Genomic DNA, 23,348 nt, shown 5'->3' with positions numbered 1-23,348 from the left:
GATAATCTTGTAAAAAAAACTAATTAAACAAGTTACACGTGGTAAAAATGATTAATAAAAAATATGGGATTTTTAAAAATTTATCTTACCTTGACATAAACATCCTATGTTGACCCAAGACCCCGTATGGAGAGAGAGGTAATTATCTAAGTATAGATGATATTATCGTATAACATAAAATGTATATAGATAGTCTAAATTAGAAGTCACGAAACATTTCATGGTAAAACTTCAATACCAAAATAATAATTAAAATCACTTGTAGTAGCCCTGAGTGGCCGGGGTGGGCTACCCCAAATTTTTAAGAAGGGTAAAATATAAGACTTGTTTTTGTTAAAGTGTTATTCATAACATTTTATGAAATTAATTTCGACAGCATTTTTACTTCATAGAATTTTTGCCAAAGCATTTACATCCCTCCACGGCCTCCGACCTCACAGCCACACAGGGCTGTCAGAAGTGGTTTTTTATTATTTTATTATTTGTAGGTATTGAAGTTTTAGTATGAAAAGTTTCGTGACTTTTGAAATGACCCCCCAAAATTTGGTAATTGGCTCTGACTTTTGAAATGACCCCCAAAATTTGGTAATTGGCTCTCCCTCTATTGCGTTTTGTTTTACATATATTGGTATAGAAAATACAATAAAACTGATCTTTATTCATTATTAATGTTGATTACTGTGCTCTAGTAATCAACATTAAAAATGAATAAAGATTTGAAATTTGCTCAATTTTAACAATAAAACAAAATAATAATAAGCAATTAAGCCTAAATAAAATGCCAATAATTATACCTAATTATAGGCGATAAATCTAATTTAGATTATGCTAAACTGATAAATTTACTTCGATAAAAGCGTTATCATAGTTTCCAATAATATCATAGTGTCAGGAAATAGACAAAGGGTCAAGATATTTGTAAACTACTGTTTTTATCAAAGTACAAAATAAATAGGATTAAATATAAACATGTTTTGTTTATCTGGCTATACCTAAAAAAAAAGGAAAACATAAAAAAGAAATTAAAACGAGTGAGCCCTACATCATATGTGTAACATCTGACATCTCACCTTGGTGATAAGCAACATTAAAACAAATCCTAATCCTTTCAGAAATCCTTGCAGAATATTAGCTGATAACATCTGACGGCTAAAACTAACATCATGTTCGCTCATTGGTCAAACTAAATAAAGCGCGCTCCTGTCCTTTTTCCAAATATCAAATCCATATACTGCGGGAAAACAAGAGAAGAGATTATACACATAAATAATAACAACAAAAGTATAGTTAAAAAAATGTGTAAAATTGTATTTATAAAAATATAATAATCTACTTACAAGATTAAAATACATATTACTGATTATTTTAGATATACGATATTTGTACCCACACTGAATTTTGTTTGAGCGAATTTCTTATCAGGCAAATGAGACCCTATTATTTTATGATTGATATGATTGCAAGGGCAGTTAGTATACAAACAATCGCTGTGAAGCATGTATCGTTCTTAAACAATAAATACATATCGATAATCGAACATGTGGGACAAGTTGTGGTTGATTCTAGCCGTGATTGTGTTTACTTATCTTTCGAAAAAGATAAAGACCAGTGAACCGAGCAAATTCATTTTCTATTTCAAATTCTCTATCTTCTATATCTATGGATCTCTATTGGCGTGTATCGTCTGGCCATTCTTCTTGTTTACTCCCAAAAATCTTAAAAATGCTGCGTAAGTTTTTTTTTTTTTAATTAATTAAGCAACGACAACGTCTTTAACGCTTATCATATAAATATATGTACGCAGTTTAAAATATGAAATTAAATGATAATTTTTAAAGACTGACAGATTTAGGTTTCGATTTTTTATGAAAGACTTAATGTCTTAATTCTCAAGGCCAGTCGCGTATTAACGAAATTATGAATATTCCTATATTTCTTATAATGATAGTGTCAACTCATGGTGATCACTAACCATCAGGTGGCTTATTTCCCAGTCTGCTTGCTAATTTAAATTTTAATTATTTATTTAATGTATACACTATTTAGTTCTGTATAAAAGCATTGTAATCAATTTGGGTCAACAATATATTTTAAGCGTAACACAATCGCACTCTACGTTTAATTGTTCCTGCTATTCTATGATTTCTATGTAGGTTCAATTGAGATATCTAGTAACATACGGACCAACTCGAGTCTCGCATTAATGTGACAGATGCATATGGTGTTATAAGTTATCAATTCTAAATTTAAAAAAGAAAACAGTGCAGTTACATTATCTGCATTTTTTTAATTTTTTAAATTTAGAATTAATTAGATTTGAAACCTTATTTTCTCAGCTAGTAATATTACTTACAAATATTTACTTAATATTTCTTCTATTCCAGACTTGGCGCTCGGCTGATAAAGCCTGTAACTAAAATATATGATTTAAAATGGCATCTACGCAATGGCGAAGTGTTATCTAAAGAGGAAGGGGCCGTTATTGTTTCAAATCATCAGTCGTCTCTTGATATATTAGGTACATCAAACCTCATTAATTGTATTATTTACAACATTCCTTCACAATATGTTATAGTATCAATGTTATTCTTTTCCGCAGTGTTTATATAACAAATGTAACTTTGCCTCACTAAGACTATAGATTTTAGTGTCATCAGGACACTTAAATTGATTGGGTGTGATTTTAAATGCAGTTGAAAGATTTAACCCGTGCATATTAACAGGTTAAAAACTGTAAAAAAAGTGAGGAATATGTTTAAATGGTTACCGTTGCCAATAGAACACTTCGATTAGGTTCTTTGATATAAATATATGCCAACAAGATAATGCTAAGGCTAAGAGCTAAGCCAATAAACAATAGGTATTAGGTACACAAACTATATAGTTTGTGTACCTCATACCTATTGTTTATTTTACATAGAGTGTATATACACTCTATGTAATAAATAATCGAATCAATTTACATTTCAAATAGATATTCTGACTTAAAGTAGGGAATGGGTACCTTGTACACAGTACACCTGTAGCTACATACAACCAATTTGTTATAATAACATTAAACTGCAATATTTTGTATATCTGTGTTCTAGTTTAAAGGATAGATGAGCATGTGTAAAATGAGTACTTCTTAGATTCCAAGGTCGACATTGACGTACTTCTTACTAGTTAAGGGTTAAGGAATACATATTTCTACTACACCAGATCTTAGAATACCATGATCGTACGAGGACGTACCTCGTCGGACCTAAATTTGTACATTTGTAACAGACGAAACCATCATGGACCATGCACGGAGCGTTAATAATTTTTGGCGAAAATACTTGCCACACGCTTATACTGCTCTGATAGAATAGAAACATAGAGAAATAACCCGCAAATAATACCGTGACTAAACTGCTACGCACCGGTGTGATACATTGTTAATACGTTCAACTGAACACAGTCAGTCTTACCTTACATGACACAGTATAGTGAGAAGATTACTTTTAAAACGGTATAAATATTATACAATGCATAATTAATTATAACTGGCCATTGGCCTATTTGTCCAACTGTTTTTTTTTCTGTAAATATCTACAAAATATTTTAGTGAAACTAGCGTTACCTTTACAGATTTTCTATCCCATCATCCTCCTGCCCTTATTCCAATTTTATTTGGGGTCGGCGCAGTATGTCTTCTTCTTCGATACTTCTCTGTCGGACGTCATCTCCCAAGTAACATTATTTCTCGCCATATCGTCTTTCAAGCAATCCATCCATCGATTCTTTAGTTGACCCCTACCTCTATATCCATCCACATCCATGCTAAAGACCTTCCTCACAACATGGTCCTCATTCCTCCTCAAAATACGTCCATACCATGACAACCGGTTTCCATCTAGCTTCTTGGTTATCTGTGCCACTTTCAAACTTCCTCTTATGTACTCTTTCCTTGCTCTATCCATTTACGTAACACCACACATTCCTCTCAGCATCCTCATCTCCGCCACACGCAATCGTCTTTCTATCTATAGAGAAAATAAGTAATGGTCTTACTATGACTATTGGCTAATATTAAATATTATCTTTTAGGTCTCTTCAATATTTGGCATGATGTGGGTAAGCTGGCACCTATTGCCAAGAAGGAACTGTTCTACGTTTGGCCGTTTGGATTAGCAGCCTATCTCGCAGGAGTAGTATTCATAGATAGAAAAAATGCAAGAGGTGCATACGAACAGCTTCAAATTACGTCAGATTTTATGGTTAAGAATAAGGTATCACATATAAAACCTATCGATTTTGTGCTTTGTTCTTGCAAACCATTAGTAGATAATAACTTTTATAAAGTTTGTATTAATTTGAGTTAAAGTTTTCCAGTGGATAGAACTTGCTACAAACAAGCACCATTGAGTTTTTATATGCTTTATTCGTGTTTACAACTTATCTTGTGCTCTGATTTCAAAGAAAACATCGTTACCCGTACTTTACCAAAATTGAAATAACCGTTCAATTATAATATCATTTGTTTTACATAACCTCCACGTTATGCTTACGAAAAATCTGCATTATTTTAGACAAAGATGTGGCTGTTTCCTGAAGGTACAAGGAATAAAGAAAACGATACACTTTTACCGTTTAAGAAAGGAGCATTCACTATCGCCGTGGCCGCACAAAAACCGATCATACCTGTGGTCTTTTCTCCATACTATTTTATAAATGAAAAGAAATATATATTTAACAAAGGTAAGTTTTTTAATTAATTTATATTGTAATAATGTGTAAACTCATCACATCATCATCATCATTACGTAGTATAAAATAAAGTCGCTAACCGCTGTCTGTATGCTTAGATCCTTAAAATTATAGAACGGATTTTTATGCGGTTTTTTGTAATAGATATATGTAATAGATATAAGAGGAAGATTTCTATGTATAATACAATATAGTAAAGAAACACTGATAATTTTGGAGGTTTCTGAAATGATTCGTATCTAAATAATTTTTTTGCGCTTACACTGAATGCTGGCTGAACTCTACGAGATAGATAAAAATGTACTACAGTATTGTATACCATAAAAAAGTTTATAGCATGAATATTTTCAAAGATATATTTAAAACGCAGTGACACAGCGGTTTGTATTATCTAATGACTGAATGAAATGAAAATCTGTGTGAACGTTGTAAGACATTCTGTAGTATAATATTTAGTATAAGCATTGCACCAAAGCTGGGGCGGGGCGCTAGTGATTGTGAAAGTAATCAATCGATTATATTATTGTGCTAAGGTCAAAGAACTTAATTATATACGATAATCTTTATAGATATATGTGATTAAATGTCAAACATCCGCATAAGTTGCTTGTGAGGCATCATATTCAAAATAATATAATAATAAATGATAATATAATAGAACTATTATTTTCAAACGGGGAATTGTTTCTTTTACTAGGAATATATGGTTTAAATTATGCTTTCTGTATTTAAAAAACTGCCCTTAGATCCCAAAACTAAATATTTATGACATAATTTGATAAGAATTGGTTAGAAAATCTCTATGAATATAATATTAATCCTCTATCTTCTCTATTTCTGTATCTTCGTACCAATTCTTATAACCACTTTCTCTAAAGTGTCTTTGTTTTGAAAAAAAACTCGTGGACAGTAATGGCTTCGATGCAATTGGCTAATAATTTAATATTTAATATTGAGTTGGCTTTGGCCTACCATTCGCAAAGATTTTTGACCGGTTAAGAGAGGTCACAACGTCAGTATTATAATAAATCTTTTCTATAAATGAATTTTTAAACATAATTAATTTCTTCAATTATAATATGATGATATATCATCATTATCATCTTCCTGTCCTTATCGCTATTTTACTTAGGGGGGTAGCATATCTTCTATCTCTCTTTGTGACGTCATCATACAAGTAACATTCTTTCTTCACTTGTCTTCGTCTTCCTCTACACCATCCATGTCTATGCTCAAGACCTTCCTCATAACATGGTCCTCATTCCTCCGCATAACATGGCTTTCAAATAACTTCTCATAATAACAATTATTGATATATATTATTACAAATATTATATTTAAGAACCATGGATTCCTCGCCTAGGCACATTATGAAGTACGTAAAGTAAGTATTCAAGGATGTGCCTTGAATTATCGATATTTTTTAAAACACGTTTGGACCCATTACGTGTATTTATATTCTATTTGTATCAAATTACATATTTAGTATTACAAATCACGATCAGGTAGTACTTATATCAGTGAAAAACATTATTATCTTCAAAATATTTGATATCAAGTCTTCAAGAAACTGTATATGACATAATTTTATAACAATTTAAAATGCCTACTAATATTGATAGTCTCTTATAATGATTATTATAAAATAAAGAGATATAAATAATACTTTATATAATTTTTTCGTCGTCCACTTAATGTGATTTTATGATTTTTAGAACAATTTCCATATAAATTATATGTGTTAGTATTTTTATTTCTATACAAATATTCATACAAAACATCGAACTACTGTATATAGACATTAATTGTAAGTGCTTGAACGCCGAAGATAACAGACCTGTCATAGTAATCGCACCCATATCAAATTTCAAATATATATTTAATATAACATATTTTTTGTAAAGCCACATAACGACCTTTGTAATGCTTTAGAAACGACACACATTTCTTATTTACTATTTTACCAAAAATATAGAAAGAATCCTCAATATTGACAGTGTGACATTTCCTTTTATGTATTAATGCTTGCTACTGGCTGAATGCACGTTTATTTCCGGTAAACAGTTATCGAAGAATAATTTTACAATAACATTAAAAGCAGGAGGATTATGTTCAATTCTATTTTAACTTGTTATAGGACACATTGTAATCCAATGCTTAGAGCCCGTGCCAACAGAGGGATTGACAATGGAGGACGTCCCGGATCTTGTGGAACGAGTGAGGAATCAAATGGATAAAACATACAAAGAACTCATACAAGAAGTTTTGAGTGCTTTACCGCCTGACTACCCACACGCTTACAAAGATCACAAAATGGTGGGCGATTAAAAACAGGAACCATTTGGACAATATATCCCAAAATACGTAAACAGATATACTACATAATAGTTCTGTCATTATAATAAACGAACTATAAGGATAGAAGATATTCTCAATCGATTAGGAGACATTTTGTGGCTTTACAGTGTTTATGCATCGTCTGTATTTTTTTGTAAAGTTATTTACTGGTTTGCGGGTTCGATAAAATACATGTATAGTTCACCTAATCGCAATAATGATTTCATTATCACGAATTCATAATTGTAACATTTCCTCTGTTGATTTCAAATCGGTCCGGTCGATCCATAAAAACGATTATTAAAAGCCCACAGTATTAATGATCGATTAAAATGTAAATAATTAGCACATATTCCATTTGCTTCTTTCCTGTGTAGTCTTGACACGATTACTGATGTTTTCGAAATAACAGGCCCAATAACCAAGTGTGGAAGATCCATCGAAACGAAAACTAAAGTCCTTAAAAAACTAGCCTCCCCAACTTACTGCACACTTTAACATAATTACATTTTTATCAAGTTCGGAGCTTAGCTTTAACTTCCTCCTCATGTATGACAAATTGTGGTAAGATGGCTGAGCTAACGGTGCAGCTTAAATCACGCTCGTTAAATCGACAGGAAACTCATCTTGCATTACTGATTTCATCTAAATTCCAGTATAAAACATCCATATGGAAACCCTATCTGTCTTCAACAGGTCAATGCAAAAATTGTGAACATTAATTATGTAATATATTAATCAACACCTTTCTAGCATACAAAGCCTAAGCGCGACCACTACAACTCTATTTCATGAATCCATTCACGAAATTATTTTGTATCTTAATTTGCCACGCACTGCAAAGATATGGAATGTCTTTGACGTCTCTCGTATTCCTGAGAATTATAGCCCTTTTAGGTTATCTTCAAGGTCACTAAAAATTTTCTATGCAAAACGCACCTCACGTCAGTATCAGTATTACCATAAAGCATGATCCTGCTAATGAACCGTAATCCTACTTAGGTATATATTATATGACCATATTTTATATATGGTCATATAGTATCAATAGGGGTTCGAGTTGTATTTCATCTATTCCCGCTAAACTTGAACAATATTATTAAAACTTTTTTTATACACTTTAGAAAAAAGATCTATAAACACACAACAACAAACACAAGTAAGTAAGTTATCTTGTATTTAATTTTGTTTTGATTCGTTTATTTATAAGGTGTATTGTTGATATTTAAATACAATTTAATCTCAATACTTGTTTTAGTTTCTTATGTTTTCATAACAAAATGCTTCTTTATTCTTAGTGATCGTATTATTTGTTCAATATAATAGTAGTATTATAAGATGGAAATGTTATTTACGGAACATTTGCGTGCTAATAACGAATTATGAAACTCTCTTTCCTATACTTTACATCCATCATATTATGTATGCGTCGCTACCGAGACCGAACGTCTTACTTCCTTGTATTGTAATTAAATATTTTTTGTCATAGATAATAAAAAGTGCGATTTAAACATTAAACGAAAATACCTTTTTATATTTTACAAACAACAGTCTGTAAATTTCCCACTGCTAAGCTAAGGCCTTCTCTCCCTTTGAGGAGAAGGCTTGGAACATATTCCACTACGCTGTTCCAATGCGGGTTGAGGGAATATACATGTGAACGAGATGAATTATAAACACAAATTAAGATTTAGTGGTGCTTATCAGGGTTTCAACCAGCAATCATCGGTTAAGATGCACGCGTTGTAATCATTGAGCCATCTCGCCTCTTATATTTTACTGTCGTACTAATTATTATCACAGAAGGTTTTAAAAAATCAACCATTTCTCAAAAAATTTACATGTAAATTGTATCTAGTTGTTATTTTTTTTTTGTGCCTAATCGTTACTCATGTTAGCTTTTTCGCAGTTATTGTTTTTTTTTTAATTATATCTTTGTAAAAAATTAAGTATATGTTATTTAAATTGTGGTATTAAAAATCTGTTACAGTTATTTGACCTCGTCCTCCTTGACCTATTAACTATTGACCCTAAAACACAATTAACATTTTATTAACCGAGGCAATAAGACAAATTTTATAGAAAATATGCTAATATAAGAAAAATATATCAATTATTAATATTTTACAATAAAAGAGAAGCTACATAAAAAATAAGCCTGTAAATGTCCCACTGTTGCCAAGTGCTTTTTCTCTTCTGAAAAAGAAGGTTTGGAGATTATAGAATAATACTGCTCCAATGCGGATTAATAGTTACACGGCAAACTTCAAGTCGCACGTAATGATTACCTCATTATGTTTCCCTACACTGCCGATCTTAAGTGCGTAAAGTAACAGTGTACATTTTCTATGCAAATGCCTCTTTACCACAGGTGAAATGAATCTGTATCAGTATTCTACACTACAGAGGAATATTCTGTTAAAAGCAAACTCGAAACTCACCATAGACAAACGTGAAATTTCATGTGATATACGACACTGACGATGCTTATTATAAAACTTATAGGATACACGTATCAAAATTGCATATCATCGTTAGACAGTTGTCAACAATTCACAAAAGTGATTGCTAAATACACATTCCTCCAAACCTTTTTCATTAATGTAGGCATGACTTGTTTCTAAACATTATATGATTTGTGAACCGATACTTCGATACAAAGTAAAAATTTGAGAAGAGCCTCTACATTCAGAGGATAAAACGGATTTTTCAAATTGAATCACTGAACGACTATTCTTAGCGTAGATATTACGCCTCGCAACCAAGTATAGCTTTAGCAAGACATCAAATTAGGTCTAATTATTATCATTGTTTGCATACCTTATTTACAATTACATCAGCTTATGTCTTGACTCGTAATTTGTTGGTAGACCAGCACTGCGCAATATATAATCATTGTTTGATAGTATTAAAATATTACTTAGTGATGAGTTAACACAAGGAAAAGAAAAACCGAATGACAAAACATGATTGTAGTGCTTAAAAGTTGCAATTTTCCCATAATCTAATGGGTTAACTCATTAAAGAATTCCGGAAGATGTCTCAAATAATCAGTTAAATTACGACGAACAACGCTACATAATACAGTGTTCCGGTTTGAAAGGTTAGTGAGCTAGTGTAATTACAAGCATATAAGTTTTTAATTACCAAGTTAAAAAAATACTAGACACATTTTTTACTGAGAACATTACCTGAAAATACCACTAAAATAATAATAACAGTTAGCCACTAAGTATACGCACACAGTTTATTTTAAACGCACGCAGTAAAGTAATATGACGTTAGGTGAGTCAAGTATAGCTGCTACGCACACCAAGATTCTAGAGTTGACCCTTTTGTTTCAGTTCTTCTGTAGTGCGACACTCTATACATATAATATTTTTAATATTTTTTATAATATTTTTATTTTAAATTACTATTTCTTATTGTTTTATCACTTACGTTTGTTTCACATGAACTAATTGCCCTATAATAATTTTGATTGATTACATAGCTTGTAATCTTAATAATACACATTATTCAAAACCTATAGTTGGTAGAGACTTTTTATTCAGCATATATTTTAATAATTTCAGAGTCTAATCGTACTTGAAGAAATAATCCATGAAGACATAATTTTTTTTAATACCTAACTAAACTCTGCTACCAGTTTTATCCTTACGTTTTTACAGTTAAAATGGAAGTAATTATTTTTATAGTCTTAATTGCTACACCGTTACCAATAAAATAAAATATCCAATTTAACTTAAACAAAAAAAGGTCCCTCACTACACAATTCAAGCTGGCAACACTCTGGTGGTCAGAACTCTTAGTCTGTCAGTCAGTTTTCTTTAATCTATAACACAAACAGATCGTTGGATTGTGCGCTGTGCGGCTATCTTATTTTGTAATAATATTGAATGTCGCTATTTCGCTTTACCGATATAATGTAATTGACATTACAATTGTTTGTAAACGATCTTTATAATCAATATTTATATGATTATATGTACTTATAATAACAATAAAAATTGTACGACTGTGAAATCATACAAAGGACTAAAATTTAAAAATAAATGCGTTGGTTACTTAAATTGACGATTCAATTAAACGCCCAAATAGATTGAAACGCGTCTTTCAGGATAAGAACAAAAGAGTTAAAATTATCGTTGTTTGAAGAAAAAAGATATAAAGCTAGTGCGGCATACATATTAAACCAAACTTAAATATGTGGGACAAAATTGTTTACATTTTCATCATAACAGTGGCAACGTATATTTTGAAACAGCTTTTTTCCGAAACTCCTAATAATGTAAAGTTTCAGTCGAAATTTCTCGTGTTCTACATTTGGACATCTATTATAGCTTTGTTACTCTTGCCATTTTTCGTATTCAACCCAAAAAATGTTAAGAATTCATTGTAAGTATAGCCATTAAAATATTAACTTCCGCAATTCAATCGATACATTAATAATATAAACAAAGCATTTTTTTAATTGATTATTAACTAAATATAAAAAATAATTATTTTATTTTACAGATTTGGGGTTCAAATAATTAAACATGTGACTAAACTTATAGAAGTTAAATGGCATTTAAGGAACGGCAAAGTCCTCGTTGAAGATAGAGGAGCTGTAATCATATCTAACCATCAATCTTCTCTCGATATTTTGGGTATGTTAATCCACTTAATATAAAAAATGTAATTAAAAGAAGTTTTATAATATAATCGATAAAAATTAAAGAATTCAGAAAGAGATTACATTATTTTATCAATAATAGATATAATTAAATTTATCTAATTTGTGATATGATTTTACTTCATATTAAAATTTATGTAATTAGATAAAAATGAAGGCTTAGATAAACTGATTATTTTTAAAATAAGAACAATTGAATTATCTGATTTTAATAATAAGACGATAACTCTTACCATAACTATCTACCATGAGGAAATTGTTTTCATGTTTTAAAATATTTAAATAATTTTATTAAAACCTCATTTAAAAATTCTTGTATTCTATAATGGACAACAGATACGAAAAAAAAGAAAGCAATATATATGTATACCAAAATTTCAAGTAACAATATTAAAAGAAATATTTAATTCTCCGAGTCTAATACTATTGTTTCGAGTCTCTGCAAGATTCCAAATAATTTTTAGTGACCAACTCAGTGAGTCAATGAAATAGGACTATTTTTAATTGATTACTAGTGTGCTTTTGCTTTATTTTGTTTATAATATTTATATTAAATTTGAAACAATAATTATTATTTCAGGCTTGTTCAACATATGGCATGTTGCTGTTAAAATTGCAGCCGTTGCGAGAAAGGAGTTATTTTACGTTATGCCATTTGGGTTATCTGCTTATCTAGCCGGTGTCGTTTTTATCGATAGAAATAATTCGAAAGACGCTTACAGGACTCTAAAGGCTACTTCGGAAGTTATGATCAAGAACAAAGTATGTACTATTATATCTAACTAACTTATCATCAAATGGCATAAAATACTATAATTATAAATTATGTTTGCCTAATAGAGGTTTTTATACAGAAACATATATTAAGGAATTACATATTATAACAATATATGAAAAAAAAATTGTGGAAAATATATAACGCAGTGAAGTCACAGACAATTCTCATCATTATCCACATGATAATACAATTGACAAAATTTTCACTAAGTCTTGAGGTGATAATATTTAGTGAATATTTTATGAGATATATGTTAATGCAGGACTCTACATAATTAATTACTTGAATTCAACAGACATTGAATAGAACGCAATAATGATTAATTTTTTTATTTGAGTTCTGTAACTCAAACTCTTCATTATTAAGTTTCTTTTATACATTTGTTTCATTTTTAAATATTTACATTATTTTTGACATTAGAACCATTTTGCAAAGTGCCAAAATTATTCATTATTGTCACTCTAGTTAATTTCTACTGAATCAATCAAAAAATTTCTAAATTCAAAAAATCAAAAATTTAAAAGTAAAAAAAATATAAATAAAGCAATGTGAACATTTTTTTTATATTTTACAATATATACAAGTATATATTTGTTTCCAGACGAAACTCTGGCTATTTCCTGAAGGAACGAGGAACAAAGATTTCACGAAACTGCTGCCCTTCAAAAAAGGCGCCTTTAACATCGCCGTGGCCGCACAAGTACCCATCATCCCAGTTGTGATCTCACCGTACTATTTTATTAATAGTAAAAAATATATATTTAACAAAGGTATGTTTTATCTTGTCTTTTTATAATTTTTAAAACGAAAAGTATAACAAAATATTTTATTCATGTACTTTTACAAACTTTACTTATTACATTTGAATTATTATTTTATAAAATTGACTAGCGGCCCGTCCCGGCTCTGTTCGCGTTCAATAATTATTTTATTTAATTTCCGATGCTAAAACAAAATACAATAAAAATAGTACAACTTTATAGAGATTTAGTTACATACACCTACAACAGATTTATTAATATATTTATATACATACATATATATATAAATAAACTTACGAGCTTTTTCCGGTTTTTTTTTGGTAATTAAAGCTCACCAAATTAATTATAACTCAAAATAAATTGCGTCTTTACAACGACGTTGAATAGGCATTAAATAAAATCCGAAAAAAATACAAAGGCAAATTATATGACAGCATAAAACGTTGTATACATTTATCATATTTTATAATATTTTAACAAAGTAAGCTCATAAAAAGGTACTTACGTTAATATTTATACGAAAACTATTAATTTGATTGATATGCAACATAAATCTTATGATGACAGTAAGTAACAGCACAAAAGACGGTATAGTACATAATTACGATATATTTTGTATAAGATTATCTGCCTTGTGGATCTAGCGGCAAGCTTAAAACATTTCAGATCTTCAGATAGATAGATAAATTGATAAATGTCACAGTCAATAAATCAGTATTATAGAGTATTATGCTACTGCGTAGGCCTATGATACTGATTTATGTTTTTTTAAGTTGAAATATAAATATTTGATAGCAAAAATTGCTGTGCTATAAACCGCAATAGCACCACAAGTCCCAAATTCAATCTAGGGTCGAACCAATTTCAAGAACCAGTTAAATTGTCTTATTCTGGGGTTTAGATGTTAACGGTGTTTAGACTCCATATCTCGAAAAATACTAAGCCCTTGGTACTGCATTTGAAATCTTCCCACCGGATTATGAGAGAGAATTAATTGAGGGTACTTTTATTTTCGCACACGATTTTAAATTTCGAAGGCAAATCAGTCAGAAGGATAATATCGTCATAATTTCATGAGATGTAGCTTCAATATATGCCATAACGGATAGTCTAGACGGATCCTATTCGTCTGAATAGTACTTTTGAAATACATATTGATAGATACTTTTATCGTGGCGATAATAGTGTTCCGACCTAATATGAGCCAGGAAATTGATAATTGTTAAATAAACAAATTACCTTAATAATCACCCCCTTTATAGATCGCGCCCAAAAGATTAAAACATTTTGCAATATATTTGCACAGATGATATCGATTTAATACAATCAATATAACAAAATTCAAAATCACTCATAAAAGTTACAAGAAAAAAAAAATATTTTAATTTTCTTTGTCCACCTTAACCGTCCGCGAGGTCATTACCATGTAATATAATTAAATAATTTGAAATGATAACTGATCATTTTAATGTTATTTTTTGCCATTGTCTTGCCACGCAACTTCAAACAGAACAATTACAAGAATTTTTTTTTTAAAGTCATAACAAGAACGTTGGGTTATTTGAATTAATTTAAATATTTTTTATTACATTATTATAATGGTGTATATAATTATAAACGTTGGGTGTATTTTTTTGTTCTTTAATATAATAACGACGTATTCACGGGTCAGCTAATTTAGACAATACACATGTTATCAAATCAACAACCGCAAACGTCATCAAAATTTTATTAATATATAATTTTTTTGACATTATTTCTTTTTAATACGAGCGGAAGAGGCTCAGTAGTTAGAACGCTAATGGTCGCTGGTTCAAGCCCAGGCAAGCACCACTGAATATTCATGTACCTAATTTGTGTTTATAATTCATCTCGTGCTCGATGGTGAAGCCTTCACCGTGAAGGAAAACATCGTGAGGAAACCTGCATTTGTATTATTTCATAAAGATTCTGCCACATGTCTATTCCACCAACCTGCATTGGAATAGCGTGATGGAATATGTTCCAAACCTTCTTTTCAAAGGTGGCCTTATCCCAGCAAATGGGAATTTTACAGACTGTTGTTGTTTTTGTTGTAATATAAAACAGAAACTTTGAAAGCTTATCCACAACTAACCTAACCTTTCTAGATGAAGTTAGATTTTTATATAGAGATTTATAAAGGAAGAAAAATATAATGTTTAAGTAAATGTTTGTAAATCCCTCTCTGTAAATGTTAGATAGCATCCGTTATCCCGCAGCAGACATTTTTCTATTGATTATTATTATTCATTAAAAAAATCCATCCTTTTTGAGTTTTGTACATATCCTGGTAGTCCGAAGGTGCAGGGAAAGACACACTGATCAAATTCGTTACAGTTATTTAACTCTCACGCTACTGCCTTCATTAAGTACTGTTATTTAGTCATTGATAAAGAGAGGTCAAACTTTATTTATCTAGTATGAAAATCTTAAGTGGCAAAACACAGCCCGTAATAGTAAAACAACCAATTAGCCCTAATTAACATATGAATGAATTGTGAATTTCTTTTTCTACCGACTCATCTTCAATATTTAAATATAATTTATTTTATACGATCTCTTGTACGTAGTTGAGAACCTCCTTGAATGTTATAAAAAAAAACTGTAATAGAAGTTCTTACTGTTTCCTAAATAATGGCAGTTACAATACAAAAAAAAGTAAACATAAATAAAAAACAGTAATAGCGAACTATGATACAAACATACATTGTAAGCTATATATATAAGTGTGTGTGACATATGTTTTAATGTTTTTAATGAGCCACAATAAATTAATTTTAAATTCAATTATAAAAACACTACAAAAAACTTTGTTACATGTTTTATTTAGTAAATGGATGTATAGTTAAATCATAATCACAAACAATTAATTTAAACATAATAGTCAAACTAAAATATTGCATAATAATTGGAATTTAAGTGATTGTTTTTTATTTACTTAGAATTAATTATATATTTGTTTAATAGCTAAATATGTATTATAATATAAGTAATTTAATTGAAATAAAAACAGTTTAATTATTTTCAATTACAGGGCACGCAATCATACAGTGTCTAGAGCCGGTGCCGACAGAAGGTTTAACAATGGAAGACGTGCCCGAACTTAAGGATAAAGTCCAAGCGATCATGGAGCGCGCCTACAAGGAGCTATCGAAGGAAGTCTTGAGCGCTTTGCCACCTAACTACCCACTAGCTACTCAGGATTGAACGAGACGGTACTAAAATTCGCTACTTATTTCTAATAATATCCAGTAATATCCAGTCAGAACTAGTTTGAATTAATTTCAGAGGTTCAATGCTATTTATAGAGACTTCATATTTCAAGCGTTTGTTATTTGCTGCTAAAATTTTAATGTCATTTTAAAATAGACATATATCATGCTATGATATATTATCTGATTTAAACTGCATTTGTAAGATTATGAATAGAAACGCTGTACACTAATTTTCTTTATTGACGTTGAATGCAATAAAATAGAAACATTCTCACCGATTCCCATATTATATTTTTGTATTGAAACAAAAAATATATATATTTGAAATGTGATTTATTTTTCAAGGGATACATGTATTATTTAATTTTTAAAAATATAATAAATAAGGCATTTTAATTAATCAAAATCTAGCTCATATATTAAAGCTTATTTTGATATATCAGCTTTTAGAAGTACTTTGATAGTATTCACTTATATGTTCTATTGTGTAGCTATTATTATTAATTAAAATAACTAGTTTATAAAATTTAATGTTTATGTATTTTATTATCATCGCAAACTGTTGAATGTTTATTTCTTTACAGTTTTTTTAGCGAGATGACAAATCATTTCATTAATTTGAAGTTGACATATTCGTATAATCAAATATTGTTAAGAATAGATGTCTGTTTGACTATAACACTTTTTCCAACTACTTAAAAGGATAATATTCTCATTACTATAAAAAAAAACTACCTTTGTATGTACTGTAATATTTAGTAGAATTTGAAATGTATGCAAAAAGTATAACTTTTATCAATTAATGACCACATATGAAGTATAGTTCCACATATTATTCATTTAACTATATAGATTGCATTAAACATCATACAGAAGTATATAGGCATTTGGTTTAAAGTGTAGAAATACTTTTTAAATTTAAACAATGTAAGTTGTGTAATGAACAATGAATCATGAATTTAATGGTCACTTCAAACATGTATGTTTTGTATTCCATTCCAGATAATACTTTTGCATATACTTAAAATTCTCCTCAAGAGCCACGCAGATCTCAATTACATAATGCTTTTCAAACGGGAAATTGCAATGTATGTGGCAATTTATAGCTGAATAAAACTTATATATTGTGGTTAGTAATATAGACTTAAAATATTTTTAAGTTTAGTTTTTACGCAGATAGACTTAATTGTTTTTTTTTTTTTTTAAAGAAATGGAACACATCCCAGTTATTTTTCTTCTGCATTTAAAATTGTTACAGAGCTATACGACATTATGTAACTAGCATTTACTTTTCTTACAATAAAGTTGACATTGTAAAGAGTTACCATTAAAAAAAAAACTATCATTCTAAGGTCAATCAGCTTAATAAATGTAGCTATATATTCTTCTTAATCTTTAAATATAACAACATAAGTGACGATGTGTTTGTGAGTGGAAAAGAAAAATCTTTATATGAATTTAATCTCACGATTTCCATCTAGAAAGTCGTAGGTTAAGCAACAAAAGTTTCCAAACGTGAGTTGATTTTAAACAGAACGATTGTTGAATTTAAATTATGTTACATCATTTTTTAATGATCTGACAATGCTTTATCAGTATTTTAAAAGTGAATTAAGGCTGTGTGATTGGAAATCCTAATGAGTAGCAAGGACTTATATGCTTTTGTATATATTTATAAAACATTTTTACCTAAAAACCAATTGTTCTTTTAATGTTACTTTAATTAACTTGAAACTAATTTTCTATATATGTATCTATAAAATATTTTTTGATATTAAATAGATGCATTTTATTCTACTATACAAAAAAATTAATAAAACATTATTTTTTTATTGTCTAATGTTTTATAAGGTATTTGTATGGAGTATATAACTTTTTTTACTTGATTATCTTTTCTATTGTATTATTATTAATCTTTATAGCATTTTTAGACATTTAGAGCATAAGTAGAACACCATGTATAGATAAAAATTATTGTCATTGTATATCATTTAAGTGCTAGAAAGAAAAACATTTGTCTGAACTACTCTTTATAATAACTTTTTAAAATTATAAACATATTTGTATAACTTATCAATATGATATTTTATAAATTAAACGTTTGTAAGGAATTTTAAAAATTTCAAGAATATAATATTTTTAGATGTCCCTACACTTCTACAGTAGTATTTTTCAGATTGTATTCGTAGACTACGCATGCGCAATCTAGTCTGGGCAATATTAGTTATAAATACAGAATATTTTAGTTTCGAAATTATGTTACTTTTACAACACCGTCTGTAGTCAAATCAGATCTAGTCCTGAAAAGCCCGGAGCCTGCCAAAAATTTTCGAAATAATTTTAACTTAATTTTAGTATATTACTCACGGTATCAGTGTTACTTGAATGTATAGAGGCTGATAAGTATTATTTTATAACCAACTTACTATGCAATCGTATTTCTTATTCAGTGTACTATATTACTATACTCTTAGTACATAAAAGCAAGTAAATTGTCGAAAACGCTTTAAATTTATTATATATTACGCTTTTAACGGTTCTGCACTTTATATTATTAGTGTGTTGATCGCTTATAATATGTGTGATCATTTAATTCAAATATTGTAGTAATGCTTAATCAATTTATGTAATAGGATCGGCAAATCTCTTGTACACAATCTATAGAAAATTTGACGTGACTATGAAATAGTGCCATCTCTTTCTGATGACTGAGTTTGAAAAGGATAGCAAGTGGAAATTGTGTACATCAGAATCGTCCCCAAATGTACATCACATTTCATTGTATCGAAACTTGTATACTGTGTAAAAAAATGTCGTCTATTTTTTCATATATTTTAACTGTATGTGAAATCATAATTAAAAGTTTATATATGAAGACGTTTTTTATTTAAAAAAATAAGTTAGTTTTTTTTATAATAAATTTATTGTAAATTAATTTTACTATAATCAACAAATAATAAATATATTACTACCACGAACATTGATATTATCACAGCACCGTTTATTGTTACATAGCTTCTACCTGAAACAAATATGACATATTATTAAACTTTGACGTACAATCGAATCCACAGAAAATTGCTAACAGAAATCGGTATTTTTTTCGACTTTTGCTTACTATTTTTTACAAAAGCAAATTATTATTGGTAATATAAAAAAATTGTATACATGGTGATGAAAGTGACATATAAAGTCAAAAATGTAATTAGTAAGTGAATCAGTATTGTAATTTGTTTAAACTGTGTTTTCTATGTGATCAGACAAGTATATTGATAAAAGTAACTAATACAGTCATTTATTAATAGTTTACCTAAAATCTCGACATATGTTATAGCTGACACTAAATTACGTAAATAACATAAACGTAATCTGTGCAGCACGCATCTTATCCAGGTAAGTCACTTTATTGTGAACCTTATTTTTTCCAATCTTAATATTTATTATTTAAGCCGTGGCTTCCTAATTGGTAGGAACCGTGTGTCAGTCAGTAAATAAGATCGGAAATGTGTAGGAGATCAATCAAAATAAAAAGTTTTCCTTATTTTATTTTACATTAATTTTGTCTATGGCCTGACAACGGTAGACTACGGTAGAGTTTCGGCGCTAAAACTATAGAAGATATAAACATTACTGAATAGTTTTGTCATATAAGAAATTATATTTGGCTGAAATACAGAAAATAGCAGCAGCAAATATTATTTTATATTATTTTCGTAGAAGTTGGCTAAATTTTCAAATAGCTAATATAGCTTATATTTTAACAACACACCCTTTATATGTTTGGTAAGACTTAATTTGTAATATAGCAAGCAACCGTTTGTAATGATTGCAATTAACAAAAGACTATCGAAAATTTGTGTAGATTTGATAAGCGTAATTTATCACGTTTCGCATGTACCTATTAACAGCACTACGACTATATTAACAACATTTATGAAAGTGAGAGTTGTTATATTGACAATGGAGAATGGATACCTATTGACATTTAAAAAAACAACATCCCTTAAGATTGTTCAAAAAGTATTCAGTTGATTATTGCCAAATAACTATATTGAGTCCATTACTCAACAATAGTCTCAAATCAAATCAAATCAAATCAATCTCTTTCATTACATTCTCTTTCATTACTACTTGAAATGTTATTACATATTAAAACACCTGAAGATAAAAATATTAAATCTATATAAATGAAGTTTGCTTTTGAGAAAATAAAAGGTTCTATAGACTTTAAACTTTTTTTTCACATAATGCTGAATCTAATATAAAAATTTTAAAAAAATCTTAGAGGAATAACTTAAAAATACAGTGACTAAGTACACTTGTTTATCTATTTAAAAATGCAGGTCCTACCTAGCACTTATTAAAAAAAATAATTACGCGGGAGAATTTTAATAAAATAATGTTATACAAATCCATGAAAATTATAATTTTAGTGATTTATTTGTAAAGGTAAATAAATGGTCATAACGACTTATCGACTAAACTCTGACTACTGTACAAAATATATTTTATATACTATAAAATCAATAATATTTGGCTCAATACATCGTGTTAACATAATAATCCTTTAGCTAGTTAGAATAATTAAAAAAAAAACGAAAGCGCGCGAAACCGACTTAAACCGCTATTATTTTTTTCTTTTTGGACGCGGACATTACGCGATTTTTTTGTTAAAAGTGTTCAATTTGTTTGAGCTTGTAAGACTAACTGAATAAGTCATTAACTTAAATATGTATAATTTGGTAAGAATCGAAGTTTAGAATAAAATCGAAGTTACAAATATTTTTACATTGTTGGTAAATTGTTTTAAGTATTTTAAATTCTTTTCTTTTCTATTTCCTTTCCTTTTCCTTACTTCATAGAAAAGAAGTACTCTAAATATACAAAAAAATATATAACTATATGTCGCAGCCAACTGCTGTAAAGTGTTCTGTTCAGTGTGCTATTTAGTAAAGTGGCTAGGCGTTTCATTGGGTAGCTAATTAAACCTACGACACATTTATTTACACGAAATAAAATTGACTTCAATATTTTTAAATTGCAATTATAGAACCTAAATGTCATGGCGCCATAGCTCTTACGTGTGACAATAAATTATCTATTTTACGATCCAAAAAAGTAGTATACCTACTATTTATTTAGCGCGATATTTTCTTCTTGATAAAGATAATACAAATAAATATATTTTATATATATAAAAAAAAAAAACTATTTATATTTTAATAAAAAAAAATCAACATACTCGTTAATCTCTCCCGTGGAGCCTCGGCTTCGTCTCCGCTGACGTCCGAGTGAATTCTTCTTGCATCTTGTTTTGCGTGGTTTCGACTAGCGCGTCTATGTCTTCCTTGTTTAAGCCTTCCGTCTCGATCAAAGGAAGAATCGTTATTATTATTTCACCTAGAATCAAACAAAATTAATAAGTAAATAAAAAACCAACAACAACAACAACAGCCTGTGAATTCCCACTGCTGGGCTAAAGGCCTCCTCTCCGTTTGAGGAGAAGATTTGGAACATATTCCACCACCCTGTTCCAATGCGGGTTGCTGGAATACACATGTGACACAATTTCTATGAAATTTGTTACATGCAGGTTTCCTCACGATGTTTTCCTTCACCGCTGAGCACAAGATGAATTATAAAGACAAATTAAGCACATGAATCAGTGGTGCTTGCCTGGATTTGAACCCGTAATCATCGGTTAAAATGCACACGTTCTAACCACTGGGCCATCTCGACTCACAAATAAAAAACCTATGCAATGTGTATAAAATACGAATTCTGGAAGGTCAAAGGTATACAATTGTTATTCTAGTAATTATCTTATCACGAGTGATTTCATAAGCCAGGTGTACCTATTCTTTTTAATAAACTCAATAATAAAATACTGTCGTCGTAACATTTATCGTGCATTTATTATCTTAATTTAATATCTTATTAACTATTCGTGATGGATAACCGTTATTTAGCCAATAATTTCAGTAATTCGAATGATAAATTTATGATTTATTATTCTGATTAGTTAAAAACATATTTCTATTTAGAAGGTTTAGCTTAGCGACTATGCTTATCACTTTTTCATAACACATTTTAATGAATGATTCATAGCTAAAAAAGTACGAACTTTATTTAGAAATAAATTGTACTTTCTATCGAGTTAAGCATCATTTTTTCTTAAAAGAACCGTCTTTTTTTAAGATTTTAGGTACATACGAGGACATTCACAAATAATAATAATAGTAGGAAGGAAGGAATATATGAATATTTAAATGATAAAAAAACACATTTAAAAATAGTTATCTACTATAGTTGCCAAAATACAATGTATTTATAAAGTTTATATTTTATTTTCAACCTCCAACTCTTCGTAATGGGCATTTTTTGAAAAAACGAAAAACTTCTGGTCTTTACTCTTGTAACATTATGTTAGAACTTGAAAAATTTTAAATACAAATATTAAAAGGTTAATTACAGCAATTACCTTTACAAACAAATAATACGGCTTACAATCGTTCCTAATTTGTTTTATTAAGTGAAAGTAATCTAAAGAAAGACTAAAAGAATACGCATATTTTAGTAAAATAATAGGCACTATATTATTAGTCTTGAGCGATAAGCGATGAATAAGAAACGAATAATGCACAAGTATTATACGATCATAGCAACGCCAACTGAAGTGGGATCAATAATAACGCAGCGATAACCAACCTTTATCTACGTGTATCAAAAAAATTCGGTCAAGAGATATTTTTTGAAATCGCTTCAAGCTACGAAATAAAAAACAAAAAAGGAAAGTATAAATACATATAAATGCTAAAGTCTAACTA

General features: G+C 29.3%; 3 protein-coding genes across 3 annotated transcripts in view; 2 read left to right on the top strand and 1 right to left on the bottom strand.

The window, feature by feature from the left end:
• The first annotated feature begins 1,482 nt into the window (after positions 1-1,482).
• Positions 1,483-8,206, top strand: LOC124536142 (1-acyl-sn-glycerol-3-phosphate acyltransferase alpha-like). The gene is made up of 5 exons (XM_047112604.1): positions 1,483-1,729; positions 2,385-2,518; positions 4,072-4,253; positions 4,554-4,722; positions 6,869-8,206. Exons 1-5 carry the CDS (start codon positions 1,539-1,541, stop codon positions 7,057-7,059), a joined length of 867 nt encoding a protein of 288 aa, XP_046968560.1. The 5' UTR covers positions 1,483-1,538; the 3' UTR covers positions 7,060-8,206.
• Positions 8,207-10,487: 2,281 nt separating this feature from the next.
• On the top strand, positions 10,488-17,233 carry LOC124536132 (1-acyl-sn-glycerol-3-phosphate acyltransferase alpha-like). Its single transcript, XM_047112592.1, has 5 exons — positions 10,488-11,466; positions 11,587-11,720; positions 12,327-12,508; positions 13,126-13,294; positions 16,341-17,233. Exons 1-5 carry the CDS (start codon positions 11,276-11,278, stop codon positions 16,511-16,513), a joined length of 849 nt encoding a protein of 282 aa, XP_046968548.1. The 5' UTR covers positions 10,488-11,275; the 3' UTR covers positions 16,514-17,233.
• Positions 17,234-19,395: 2,162 nt separating this feature from the next.
• LOC124536122 (1-acyl-sn-glycerol-3-phosphate acyltransferase alpha-like) overlaps positions 19,396-23,348 on the bottom strand; it is a 29,760-nt gene continuing 25,807 nt past the window's right edge. The window contains exons 7-8 of the mRNA XM_047112579.1: positions 21,764-21,921; positions 19,396-19,543 (exon numbers count right to left, since the gene is read on the bottom strand). Of these exons, the coding sequence (XP_046968535.1) occupies positions 21,767-21,921 (155 nt within the window). The 3' untranslated portion in view covers positions 19,396-19,543; positions 21,764-21,766. The remainder of the gene's footprint in view (positions 19,544-21,763; positions 21,922-23,348) is intronic.

This window comes from Vanessa cardui, chromosome 2, assembly GCF_905220365.1.
Source record: "Vanessa cardui chromosome 2, ilVanCard2.1, whole genome shotgun sequence".
Taxonomy (NCBI): domain Eukaryota; kingdom Metazoa; phylum Arthropoda; class Insecta; order Lepidoptera; family Nymphalidae; genus Vanessa; species Vanessa cardui.
The sequence above is the reverse complement of the archived record's forward strand: the minus strand, read 5'-3'. Positions and strand labels throughout refer to the sequence as shown.

What these genes read in the sequence shown, in the direction of transcription:
- LOC124536142 (XM_047112604.1), top strand. Translation starts at nt 1,539, where the DNA reads ATGTGGGACAAGTTGTGGTTGATTCTAGCCGTGATTGTGTTTACTTAT. An exon ending in AAAAATCTTAAAAATGCTGC is followed by an intron (nt 1,730 to 2,384) that starts GTAAGTTTTTTT and finishes CTTCTATTCCAG; the next exon opens with ACTTGGCGCTCGGCTGATAA. An exon ending in GAAATATATATTTAACAAAG is followed by an intron (nt 4,723 to 6,868) that starts GTAAGTTTTTTA and finishes AACTTGTTATAG; the next exon opens with GACACATTGTAATCCAATGC.
- LOC124536132 (XM_047112592.1), top strand. Translation starts at nt 11,276, where the DNA reads ATGTGGGACAAAATTGTTTACATTTTCATCATAACAGTGGCAACGTAT. An exon ending in AAAAATGTTAAGAATTCATT is followed by an intron (nt 11,467 to 11,586) that starts GTAAGTATAGCC and finishes TTTATTTTACAG; the next exon opens with ATTTGGGGTTCAAATAATTA. An exon ending in ATCTTCTCTCGATATTTTGG is followed by an intron (nt 11,721 to 12,326) that starts GTATGTTAATCC and finishes TTATTATTTCAG; the next exon opens with GCTTGTTCAACATATGGCAT.